We start from the raw sequence: 12,866 nt of genomic DNA, 5'->3' as shown, positions 1-12,866 counted from the left end.
TGCAGGTGATTCCACCAGTGGCCAGCCAGCCTAGCGTTGGCCCAGACTGAGGCCTCCTACTTGACCCAGAGGGAGGCGGCAGTAGGACCTTGGGCATGCCAGCCAGAGTGGCTCACCTCGTACCAGTTCCATGACCTCAGGGAAGGCCGAGTCCATGTGTAAGACAGAGTTGTTCCAAGGACTGCGTGGGCCTTTTATTTTTCACACTTGGTGTCCCCGGAGCAGTGACTGCTACTCGTTCCCCTCCCAGGATCCCACCGGTGATCCTCGGGCCAAGTCCGCCCACAGAGAAGCCTTGTTTGGCCTGCAGGGCACTGGCAACTTTGCAGAGATGAGCACTATCCGGCAGATCGTGAGCCTCCCGGCTCCCCACAGTCCCTACCACTCCCTGTCGTTTCCACCCTATCCCACCTCCGTCCTACCTGCCTGGCCTGGGCACAGAGGGTGCACCCCTTCCCTAGCCTGCTTCCCTCCACCTGTCTCTTCTCAGCCAGACTTCCTGGAGAGAGCCGGGCAGCAGATGGCTAGAGGTCAGGTGGTGCTCCAGACTGCTCAAGAAAGGTAGACAAACACATTTTGGAAGCCAGACATCCGATTATGAAAGCCAAGATGCCCACCTCACGACGGTGCCGGGCTGGAAGGCCTCCCCACCATCCCACAGCCTCTTTCAATGAGAGCGTTTCTGTCTCACCAGATGTTTCCATGGCAGTAATTTTGCGGAACTAGTTATTGAAAGCTGCCCATGCTGTCCTTCTCGAATAGCTATTTCCTGATTAATTCACATCACGCACCTGCTCTGTGCCTCTGCTAAACAGAGAACACATCCATATAAACATGTAAAAGAGTGCTTTGAGAATCGACTTTTCTGACAGTTGGCAAATAGTAGTCTGCCATCCTGCAATTGGATGATTGAAGCTGGGTTCCTGTGGTGTAACACAGGCTCGAGGGGTCTCATTCTAAAGTGCCACAGAAGCCTCCATGGCAATGACTTCGCGAACTAGAAATTTAGTTAGAGCTCACTCACCTAGCTTTCGGCGGGGAATAAGTGTAGATGGACACCTCTTGGGTCTCTGATCCCATTTCCCAAGAGCAAGATGGAGAACGATCTGGGGGTGACACCAGCAGGCTGCCGTTTTTCTGACCAGGTTTGCTCTCAGAACGTTGTTAGAGAGCAGCGCTGCCCGGACAGAAAAATACCTGTTTGTTCACTTATAGTTCCAAAGTGATTGGTGAGTGCCTACCAGGTGCCAGGTACGTGCTAGACCCTGGACAGGATCGGACGAGGGCCTCTGCTCTCTCAGAGCTTAACTTTGTGTGGGGAAGGGATAATACATAAGTTAAAAAGCTGAGAAGACCGTTTCAGAGATGAGAAGAAAACAAAACAGGGTGATGGGATAGAGAGGGGACTGGATGGGAGAGGGGCTGCTGTGGAGAGAGGCTCAGGGAGACCTCTGTGAAGACAAGGAGGAGCCAGCCTTGAGGGCAGCTGGGGCAGAGCGTCCCAGCCCAGCATTTCGAGATGGGAACGGACAGCATCAGACCAGCATATTGGGAGTGCGGTAGGGGCCAGGCCAGGGACATCAGCAGGGACCAGATCACATAGGCTCAGTGTAGCATGAAATCGCCGCTGGTTTTAAACAGGGAGCTGCCATGATCTGATACGTCGTTTAAAAAAAAGACTGGATACTGTATACAAAATGAAGTGTGTTGTGTCTGGGGCGGGGGGTGCAGCGCAGAGTGGAAGCAGAGAGACCGATTCAGAGGTTATGGGAGAGTCTCGGAAGCGATGGTGGCCTGGGCGAAGAGGCAGCGCTCGATCCGGGAGACGAGGTCCGATTTGGGAGGGGTTTTGGCGATGGGACCTCTGGGAGACTGGCCAAGAGTGAGAAAGCAGATGGCGGGGAGGGCTCCTGGGGTTTTGGCAACTGATCGAATGATGCAACCGTTTTTAAGATGGGAAAAGACTAATTTTGGGAAATGTGAGTGAAAGATTCTGTTTGGGGCGAGTTTTTAAGGTTGAGACACCTGTTAGATATCCAAGAAGAGAGGTCACGTGGCCACTACGGGCTTAGTGGAGAGGTCAAGATTGGCTATTAAAATAATCAGGAGCCATCAGCACGAAGATGGTATTTAGGGCCTTGGGCCCAGGTAAGGCCCCTAGTGAGGGAGTGCAGGGAACCTGGGGGCCCAGCTCAGGGGAGGAACAGCAGAGGAGCCAGTGCAGGGGCCGCCGAGGCAGGAGGAAAACCAGGAGCGTGGAGGGCCTGGAGGCGGGGGGCCGAGCTCCGCTGGGGAGGGGCGGCCGACTGCACAAGTACTGCTGGCAGCAGCCCAACCGAGGACCGGGGTCTCCCAGGGGACCTGGCAACCTCCCGGCCCTAAAGTTGACTGTCCAAAGCAAGACACTCGTGAGAATGAAAAGAGGACTCTAAGAATGGTTACAGCAGGACGACAGGAGTAAATCAGGATTGTCCCAGACGAACGAGGAGGTCCCGCCACCCCAGTTATCGGTGCCCCTGGCAAGGTGGGTTCCATGGAGAAGTGGAGGTAAAGGCCTGACTGCGGCAGGGCCAAGAGGGAAGGGAGGAGGAGCAGCGGCGACGGCGAGGAGTCTGCCGTAAAGGCAAACAGACGAGCAAACGCTGGCCGCCCCGGCAATGAGGTGTAGCCCTCAGCAAGAAAGAGGAGTAAAACTATGAATTCGAATGCACAACGTGGTTGAATCCCCAAGCAATCACGCCGAATGAAAGGAACTTGAACAAGAAGAGTACGTAGCATGTGAATCCTTTCACGTAAAAGTCTAGGAAATGCAAACTAATCTACGGTGACAGAAAGCTGATGGTGCTCACCTGAGGATGGTTAAGGAGGGGGACGGAGGGACTACCCACGGGTACAAGGAAACTTTGGGGGTGATAGACGTGTTCATTATCTTGATTGTGGAGATGATTTCATGGGTGTATACTTGTGTTAAAACTTACCAGGTTGTACACTTGAAAAATGTAGTTTACTGTATTATATTCCTCGATACAGCTGTTTTTTAAAAACGTTTTTTTGTAAAGAGGAACGGACGGATAGGGCAGTAGCGGGAGGAGGTGTGATTTCATTTTAGTCATGAATGAAGATGTGTTGAATACCTGCACGAAATCGGGGCTCATGTGTCAGGGGAGAAAGAGACATGAGGCCAGCCAGGGACCCTTTGGTCATGTGATGCCGAGGGGCTCAGAATTCATCCCATCGGCCAGAGGTGGTCCACCTTCGATTTGCAAAGGAATCACCTGGAGAACCTGTTACAAGTGCAGCCCCCACACCACGTCCCTTAGGCTCCTCTCTGATTGCAGCCGCAGCTGAGGTGGGGCAGTCCGCAGGCTGACAGGGTACCCCTCTAGTGCCTTTCTTCGGAGGGGCGGGGAAGGGGGCTTTTCCCAAAGCCACAGTGTCCTCAGGAACAACCTTCAGCAGGGAAGGGAGTCATTGGATAAGCGCCCCAGCCTCTCACCTTTGGAGGGACATTCTGAGGTACATTATGTGAGGCCCCAGTGGGATGGAGTCCCAGTCACCTGCAGCAGTGACCAACTCAAAAACTTGTGGGGGTTTTCTCCTGCTCTCTCTGACTCTCCCCACTCCCTCTTGGGAGTACCTTGCCAAATGAGCTACCCGCACTGAAATCCTTGTCTCGGGCTCTGCTTTCAGGACGCTCAAACTATGATACCCATTAAACCAGGGAGTTTGCATTTTATGTGCACATCAAGCTTTTCTGACACAGAGGGCCCAGGAACCATACTCTAAAGAAAGCTGCTATAGGCAGTGAAAAAAAACCCGAGGATTTCACAAGGTGGAGTGACTGGGCCAGATCCGCTCCGGTAGAAAATTAACTGTGGGGGCAAAGTGAAGTTGAGGTTGAAGCAGCAAGAGACAGGAAGCAGGGAGACCAATTAGCAGGCGATCACAAATGTCCCAGTAGGGAGTAATGATGACAAAGACGATTGAGGCCGCCTCTTTGTGAAAGTCCTTTGATTTATAGAGCATGTGAGACTTGACACGGAAATGAGACCGAGCCTGATTTAACATTCCCAGTGCTGTGGTTTTATAAAGCTCACGTTTCTAGCTTTCCACGTTTCTCTTTTTTATCTTCTGCTTTCAAAATTTGATACATCGTTCTGATGCCTCAGGTCGTCATTTTGTTAAATTTTGTGTTTTCAGGATCTCGATATTGGTGCCAAAAATGTGAAGCTTTATGTCAACAAAAACCTCATCTTTGATGGCCAGTTGGACAAAGGAAGTGGGGAGGCCCCGGCTGACCAGAGCATCCTGGTTGGCCTGCAAAATGAGAATGAGAGAATGGAGAACACCGTTAATGCCCGCTCAGAAGAAAGCAAAGATGCCTGCACGGCAGCCGGCACAGATGGGGACAAAGAGCTCAGTGTCAGTTGCTCACAGACAGCTGGAGCAGTAGTGGATGGGAAGGTTTCCTCACCAGGAAATTTGTTTGGCAAAAGGTCGAGTTCTCCTGACTGCGTGAAAGACAATTTGTCCAAGTCAGAGGACGACTTCAGCTCCTTAGCACCCTCAGCCTCGATGGGAGGCGTGCCCAGTGGCCCTCCCCTCACCCCCCCTGTGGATTGTCCTCTTGACCAACAACTAGAAAACCTCACAGGCAGAAAAGTCTCTGAGCCTCCAGGGAAAACCCCGTCCTGGCTACAGCCTTCTCCCACAGGGAAAGGCAAGAAACAGGGCAGCAGGAAGCCAAAACCCCTCTGGCTGAGTCCTGGGAAGCCACTGGACCGGAAAGACAGGCTTCTGTCAGAGGACGTCATTGGTGACATCATCAGTGAAGGTCCTGGAGAGACCGAGGCCAAGGATAAAGGCCCTAGGCGTGAGCAGGTGCGGGGGAGCAGCTTGAATGTCATCTCAGGGGAGAGAGCCCAGAGGGTGACCCCCAAAGTCTGCTATGATGACTTCGACATCTTTACCCAGCCCTCCAACAGGGAGCGCCCTGCTAGTGGGAGGAGGGGCCCGAAGAAGGATGCCCTCAGCAGTGGGCGTGGCGATGGTCAGCTCGCAGGCAGAGGTAAGCAGTCCGACTTGGGTGCCATCATCCCTGGGCGAGGCCACTGATTGGCCATTTTGCTCCCCGGTCCTCAGTTTCCTCATCTGCAAGGGGTTTCTTCTCAACCAGCGGTCACAAATTTACTGTCTCAGGAGCTACATAAGTGGATGAGTGAAATGGTCAAGACACACTTTGTATGGTAAACTCATAGATATATTTATCATTGCCACGAAGATATGTTCATTTTTTTCTTTGCTCATTTTTTTTCTTACAGTACATGGCTTTTCCAATCTAGACTTTGTTATTCTACCTCTGATAGAGACATTGGTCTCTAATACTTTACTTTGTTCCTAACTTTACGCTTAGAAAAATAACACAACCGTGATGATAAATAGCAAGTGATGCTTACCTGGGTGTCAGAAGTGCTATAGGGAGTGGTGAGGACTGTGGCTAATTGGAGAGCAGAAGCCCATCTAAAGGGCGCAGCTGCTACTGCATTCAAGCTCTTTTTAGGCATCCAGGAATAGAAGGCCAATATGCCAGGTCTCCCTTGTCCTCTCATCAGGAGAAATCAGAAGTGTAGAATATTCCTATTTTCCAGCACTGGTGACTTATCAAGATTATTTTTAAACCACTGTGCAGGTCAAAAAAGAAAATACACATCTACTGGCAGGACACACCTGCTTTGTGAACTTTGCTGTAGATCTGAAAGGAGGTACCAAAGGCTGGGCTTTGAATATTTGCACTCAGATTTGGCTACTGGGGAGGAGTGCAGCCTAGCAACAGGGAGTCAAACCATTTGAATCCAAACTCTGCTCCTTACAGACCTAGAACTCATAGAGCCAGGCACTGGCACTTTCTGAGCCTCAGCATCTTCGTCTATGAAATGAGAATGAACACCCCCTTCACCGCCACCTCCTTCTCAGTGTTGTGAGGAATGAGAGGATGCCTTCGAAATAGTACCCAGAGCCTGGCACATGAAAAGTGCCCCACAAGTGGTGGCCATTATTCCAACATTGGCTTGTCCACCCTTTAGTTGTCTAGGAAGGACTCAGACCTACCAAGATAGTACTCAGCCCTAGATCCTCTGAATTTAACCCTACACGGCATTACTCAGGAAAGAGCCCTGCAGTCAGACTGCCTGGGCACATATCCTGGTTCCTCATCACCGACCCACACCACGGGCAAGCCCGAAACCTCTCTGAGCCTGTTTCCTTGTCTGTAAAATGATGCCAGTAATACCCAACTCATGGATGCTAACAGAATCAGGTGAGACCGTACAAGCGCAGTACTTTGTATGGTGCCCGGCCCATAGGGCACCCAACAGATGTTAGCTGCTGCTCTTTATCAGCATCACCGTCCCTGCCCCCTTGGTGTGTCGGGAGGCAAAACCCATGTACAGTTGACCCTTGAACAACACAGGGGTCAGGGCGCCAACCCCTTGTGCAGCTGAAAATCCACATATAACTTTTGACTCCCCTAAGATTTAATGACTAATAGCCTACTGTTGATTGGATGCCTTACTGATAACATTAACAATTGATCAACACGTGTTTGTATGTGTGTTATATGCATTACATACTATTTTCTTACAACAAAGTAAGCTAGAGAAAAGGAATTGTTATTAAGATCATAAGGAAGAGAAAAATACATTTACATTACTGTACATATTTATTGAAAAAAATCACATCGAAGTGGACCTGCACAGTTCAAACCCGTGTCGTTCAAGGGTCAACTGTATATATTTTTTTAACGAGTCTCATCAGCATCTACTCCATTATTGACTAATAAATAGGCAGTACCCAGAGGTCTGCATTGAGCCCAGATCTACACTTAGAAATGTGGAGAGTTTGTGGCCTCTTTCAGACCCCTGATATGTCACTTAGGACACTAGAGCAAGTCCCTCAGACTTTGTGCCTTCCTGTGGTAAGCAACTGGCTCCCTTTTCCCAGGCAGAGCTGCCTCTGCTGGCTCCGCAGCCCTGCCTCCTCCTGCCAAGACTTAACTCTGAGACTGGGCATTGGGGAGGACGGCAGAGTGGAAGAGAAGGGCCGAGAAGCTCTCTGAGGGAATGGCGTGTGTCTGATCTGTGTGGCTCACAGTGGGTCGTCTGAGTACAGGAGGGATTGTGGGAAGAAGGGACTGTGGTGGCTGGATGTGGGGCATGTTGCAGTAAGCCAGGCTCTCATCCAGGCATGGTACTCACATTAGCTTGTTTAATCCTCATGCCAGCCCCCTTTTACAGATAAAGAAAATGTGAGGTTTAAATAACTTTCTTCAGGTGACGTAGCCAGTAAGGGGTAGAGCAGAACGCAGGTGATCTGGCTCCAGAATCCATGCTTCAAAACGCTGCCCTGTTTCTGCAGCATTGTCAGCCGCCCACCCCAGGGGAGCCAGGCAATTCTGAGCTTTCCTGGGAAACAAGCCCACAGAGCCTCTGGGAGTTCTGAGGTGATGGGTGCTATTCTAGCCTGTCCAAGTTCAGAACACTTTGTCTCTCTTTAATTTCTTTCCAGGCATTTTACTGCTTGGCTCAGTGACACATTAAGAACTGAGCCCTTGAGATTCAATGCTTGTTAAGCCAATCTTGCTAAAAAGGAAAGTTGCTTGGAAATTTTAAATCGTCCATTACGTAGAGCCAAATCCCATAGCCATGCCCTTCTGGAAAGGTGCAGGCTGAGCCCTCCATCAATGCTGGTAGAATGAGTGACTGCTGGGTTCCTCCCTGAGACGGGAATTGTGTTGTCACCATGAGACAGCCTGGAAATTCTTTTGTCCAACAGAGCATCTCGTTGTAATGACACATGCATTTTGGAACTGTCTTCGTCAGGAGTCAGTTGGCTACAGGTGAATGAAATTTCATCGGCCCAGTGTGAGCAGTAAAAGGGGTGTTATTTGGAGGACGCTTGAGGAGCTTCTGGACCCCCAAATTCAGGAAGTGTAGCTGCTCACCATATGGGATTGGAAGGAACCAGAAACGGGGTGTTCCCTACGAAGCTTCTCCCTGTCTCTCCAGGGCTGCTGGACCTGCCTCTGCTTCTCTGCAGGTCCACTTTCCCTCGCTCGTCCTCATGAGATCAGCTTCCTCTCTCTGAGGACACAGCAGGAAATGACCTTGCAACTCAAGAGTGACATAATTTCCTGACTCTGGCTCCTGCAGCCAATTCCAAAGTCTCAGAGAAGCTGATTGGCCAAGTTGGGACAGGTGTCCATTCCTTGTTCAATCAGCTGACTGAAGGGCGGTTCACCGAGAATAAACATGGCTATGTTATTTCTCACTACATACTTTTTCATTTCCTGTTTTAGTGGCAATTAGTGCATACCTCATGGTGGTGCCATTGATTTTTATAAACTCAAGTGCAGAACTTTGTGGTTCGTATTCTTCTCAACTGAGGAATAGTTTTGAGTCTTCAATCCCATCATCTCATATCAGTGGTCCCTCCCAGACTATGTTGACTGCAGACTGAAGCAGAGGACAAAGCACTGACCCCAGCCGGTCCCCAACTCCCAGGGACTAGCGAGTAGTGTGTTCTCCCGCAGACAGAGGGGAATGCGGGTCTCCAGCCTGCTGTCACATCTGCGAGATCCAGGAGAAAGTCTACAACCTCTGCTTTTAAAACCCAGAGTGTCCATGTTGGGTAGAAGAGGTCAGAAAGCAGACTCAGAGTGAAAGGAAAGTCCTGCCTTTCTTGCACACTCAGGTAGAGAAACACAAGCTGAGTCCCTGACATGTGACAATTGGTGCTGTCTCCTCGGTGTATTTGCAAACTGATCCAGGCCATTCATTTCAGTCTGTGGAAATCAAATCATAATAAACAGGAGTCGTGACGATCCATATGGGAAGTTCCTTCTGTCAGATGTTAAGCCTCACTCCTGGAGGAAAGGATGGAAGAAACCCCTGGGGTCTTCTTTAATGGCAGATGAGAAGGCGGAGAGAGGACAGGTGTGCAGGCAAACTGGCAGGTGGAGGGGAGTCCCTCGGCCTCCAGGTCTGAACACAGGGGGCGTAATGGTGATGCCAGCTGTCCATCCCTTTACTGGCAAACATGTACCGAGCACTTCCTTGTGCAGGTTCTGAGCCAGGCACTGGGACACAGCAGGAACAGGGCAGAGCAGGCCTCTTTAAGGAAGAGGGTGACAAGAAGAGCCAGCCTCCCGGGGATCTGAGGAAAGAGCTTTCCCGACAGAGGGCACGGCAAGGACAAAGTCTCTGAAGCAAGAAGAGAGCCGGTGTGCCCGTGGAACAGAGGCCAGCATGGCAGGAGCAGGGTGATGGGGGTTGGGGAAGATGGTGCGAGGCGAGGTCAGAGAAGTCGGCTGGGCCAGCTCAGGGCCATGGGCACATGGGGAGGAGTTAGATTTTCTTTGATTTTTTTTTGTTCTCAGTATAGTAGAGACAGTGCTCTTTAGAAGGGATGATGACAAACTACGTTTTAGGCACACGGAGTCGGAAGCGAGAGTAGACGTGTCTGGACCTTCCAAGGGGTTGTTGGAATTGGAAGATGGTGCCGGGGGATGGGAAGTGGGGGGAGAGAAGCCGAAACTTGACATGTAACATTGCGCAGTGTCTGTGTGGGAGCCAGGAACCGGGTGAGGGCAGAGTGTGGGGAGGACGGGGTGGAGCAGAGGCCTTGGCACACAGCCAGACTTAGGGCGTGGGAAGGAGCGGGGGCGTATGATACAAGTGGGGAGCTGTCAGCGGAGAAGTGGAGAACCGGGAAGGCATAATGTGTCCTGAGCTGGTAAAGGGGAACTGTCAAGCTGAGGAGCTTTGCCTAGGACGTCAAGCATGGAATGAGGACTGAGAAAAGATTGTGTACTTGGAGTCGTTGTGAACTTGGAAAAAGTTGTTTCAGTGGGGGGGCCTTGGGAATTGTAGGACTCATGGATGCAAGGAACAGAAAGCCAACAGGGATGTGACTTCAGGCACAGCCGGATCCAGGGGCTCGAATGACGTCTTCAGGACTCTCGCCATCTCTTGGCTCACGTTCACTGTGCTGGCTTCCTTCTCAGGCAGCTCCCCCTACAGCGTAGCAAAATGGCCACCGGCAACTCCACACCTGCATCCCACCAGCTCAGCCGCGCTAGTTTAAAGAGAGCCCTTCTCTCCCCTAGTCCCTTTCATGAGCCCAGCTTGGAAAGATGCTGTCAATGTTTGCCTAATCTGGATGGCCTGAAGGTGGGGGGGATCCCTAAGGGAAAATCAGGGTGTTGTTGCTAGGAGAAGGGGAAGTGGAGCTTGGGTGGGCAAAACAATAACTCGACATGAGGAAGCAGGTTACAGGGGGCTGAGGGAGGATGCTGGTGCCGAGGATGCAGAGAGGCTGCGGGGAAGGGAGGGGCCACAAGGCCAGGCCGGCTTCCCTTTCCTTTCAGGTAGGAGAGATTTATGCATGTCTGCGGGCAGAGAGAGGGGAAGGTACCAGTGGGGGAAGGAGTGATTGAAGATTCTGGAGAAAAGAGATAATTGATGGAGCCGAGCCCCCTAGGAGACAGGCAGAAAATGGAGTGCAGGGCACAGTACGATATGAAAGGAGAAAAAACAGAATGTCATTGTCATCAGCTGCTGTTTTTCCAGAATGACACTCTTAGATGGCAGCTAGCCATGGCGTGGCTGTGAGGGCAGGCCGCAGCTTGATGAGCACGCCGGAGCTATTACATTCTACGAGGAGGGCAGGGCCTTCAGAGTTGTCCCTCTGAGGCCTGGGCCCCTGCCTGTCCCATGCTAGTGACACAGCCTCCGCTCTGGGAGCCGGTTTAGCCACATGTAGAAGTAAACCCGTTACCTCGTAATGTGCCTGTGTTGTTTGGTTTTTCGAAAGCAATTTTTTCTGATTCTAAAAATAATACATGTAGGGAACCTAGAAGATAAGGTGACAAAGACGAAAATAAGAGCCCTTTCTACTCACCACCCATAAAGGTCATATTAACACATGGGTGCATGCTGCCCACACCAGGATGGGCCACGTCTTAAATTGCATATCTGGCTTTTTTTCATTTAACCTTCTTTTACGAGGCTTCCACTTGCCACTGGGCAGTCTTTGAAAACAGCGTTCAGGTCACATGGCTGTGACAGCCTTAGGAGCAGACCCTTGGGCTGCTGACTCAGAGGCCACAGGCAGCAGCATTGCCCCGTCATGAGAGTCTCCGAAGCGGGCAATGGCTTCTGGCAAAGGTTCCAACACAACCAAAATGTCCTCCCTTGATTTGCATGGTCGTCGCATTCTTAGAAAATTCCACATACGTTGACAAATACTTTGCTTTTTGTAAGACAACTGGGTTCCAGACTAGAGTAACCATATACAATTCTTTACCAGCCCGAATGTTGCTGAGACAGGAGACCATGCTCTGTGCCTGGACTGTCTCCTGCAGGCCAGGATAGTAGCGTCCCTGGCCCCACCTGTCAAGTGCCAGGAGGGTCAACAGTCATCGAGACAGCGACCTCACGGCTTTCTAGAATGTCCCCCTGAGGGCGAGTGCACCCAGCTGAGAGCTGCTGGATGAGACAATCTCTAAGGGTCCCCACTTCCACACGCGCCACTCATGGGGCTTCACCTATCCTGTGCCCTTTCTTCCAGAAGACACCTGGTCCAGGATGCTGCCACGGTCCTGGGGGCACAGCGAGCAGGAGCACACACTGCACGAGTCGTGGAACTCCCTCAGTGCCTTTGACCGCTCCCATCGGGGGCGCATCTCCAACATGGCGTTCCAGGGGGACATCCTGGACGAGTTCCTGCAACAGCAGAAGAGCAGCCGGCACAGCGAGCAGCTGCCCCTCTGGAAGGAGGAGAAGCCAGAGCCCACGAAAGGGCAGGACAGCTGCTCCATCGACACGGACGACGGGAGCAACTTTAAAATCCCCGTCCTGCCTTACGGACAGCACCTGGTCATCGACATCAAGTCTACGTGGGGGGACAGGCACTACGTTGGCCTTAACGGAATAGAAATATTCAGTTCCAAGGGCGAGCCAGTGCAAATTGCAAACATCCAAGCAGACCCCCCCGACATCAACATTTTGCCAGCCTATGGGAAGGACCCCCGTGTGGTCACCAACCTCATCGATGGGGTGAACAGGACCCAGGACGACATGCATGTCTGGCTGGCCCCCTTCACGCCGGGCAGGTCTCACTCCATCTCCGCTGACTTCACGCACCCTTGCCACGTCGCCCTGATCAGGATTTGGAATTACAACAAATCGCGGATACATTCCTTCCGCGGCGTGAAGGACATTGAGATCCTGCTAGATGCGCAGTGCATCTTTAACGGAGAAATCGCCAAGGCCTCGGGAACCTTGACAGGAGGTACAGTATGTCTGTAGGAACGTCCTTGAAGCCCCTACCTGCTACTTGCTGAGGCTCTGAGGGAAAACAACCCACTGGCTAACCAGTGACAGATGGGTCTCTCTTCTTTCACAGACCTGGCCCTCTCTACCTTTCGCAGCGTGGGTGTGCAAGAGCTGGCCTTATTTAAACTCCTCGGCCAGTTACTGGCCTGAGCCCAACCAGGGGGTTCTTCTGCAAGGGACTGATTGAGGACGTGCTCTCAGGAGACCCCATAATGCAGGGAGAGGTGCAGGATATGGAAGAGAGGAAGCTGAGCAAGGCTGTGGTTTCAGGCTTCCGGAAGCCTGCCTCAGCCTGACCCAAGGGGAACTCTGGAGCATAAGTTACAGGATTTGTCCTGCCCTGAGGCAAGGTGACAGGGCTGGGAACCCTGCAGGCTCCCAGCTTAGGGACATAACTCCCATGTCCTTCCAGGTAAGGCCCCAGCCCCCTCACCCCAAAAGGATCCGTAGGGATCTATGTGGGACACCAATAGC

At 51.7% G+C, this 12,866-nt stretch overlaps 1 protein-coding gene across 1 annotated transcript in view; it reads left to right on the top strand.

The window, feature by feature from the left end:
* Nucleotides 1-12,866, top strand: part of KATNIP (katanin interacting protein) — a 173,066-nt gene that overhangs the window by 133,807 nt on the left and 26,393 nt on the right. The window contains exons 16-17 of the mRNA XM_039885563.1: nt 4,201-5,068; nt 11,626-12,348. Of these exons, the coding sequence (XP_039741497.1) occupies nt 4,201-5,068; nt 11,626-12,348 (1,591 nt within the window). The remainder of the gene's footprint in view (nt 1-4,200; nt 5,069-11,625; nt 12,349-12,866) is intronic.

Source organism: Pteropus medius, unplaced genomic scaffold (assembly GCF_902729225.1).
Source record: "Pteropus medius unplaced genomic scaffold, Ma_sr-lr_union100, whole genome shotgun sequence".
Lineage (NCBI taxonomy): Eukaryota > Metazoa > Chordata > Mammalia > Chiroptera > Pteropodidae > Pteropus > Pteropus medius.
This window is presented reverse-complemented; position numbering and strand designations above follow the sequence as displayed.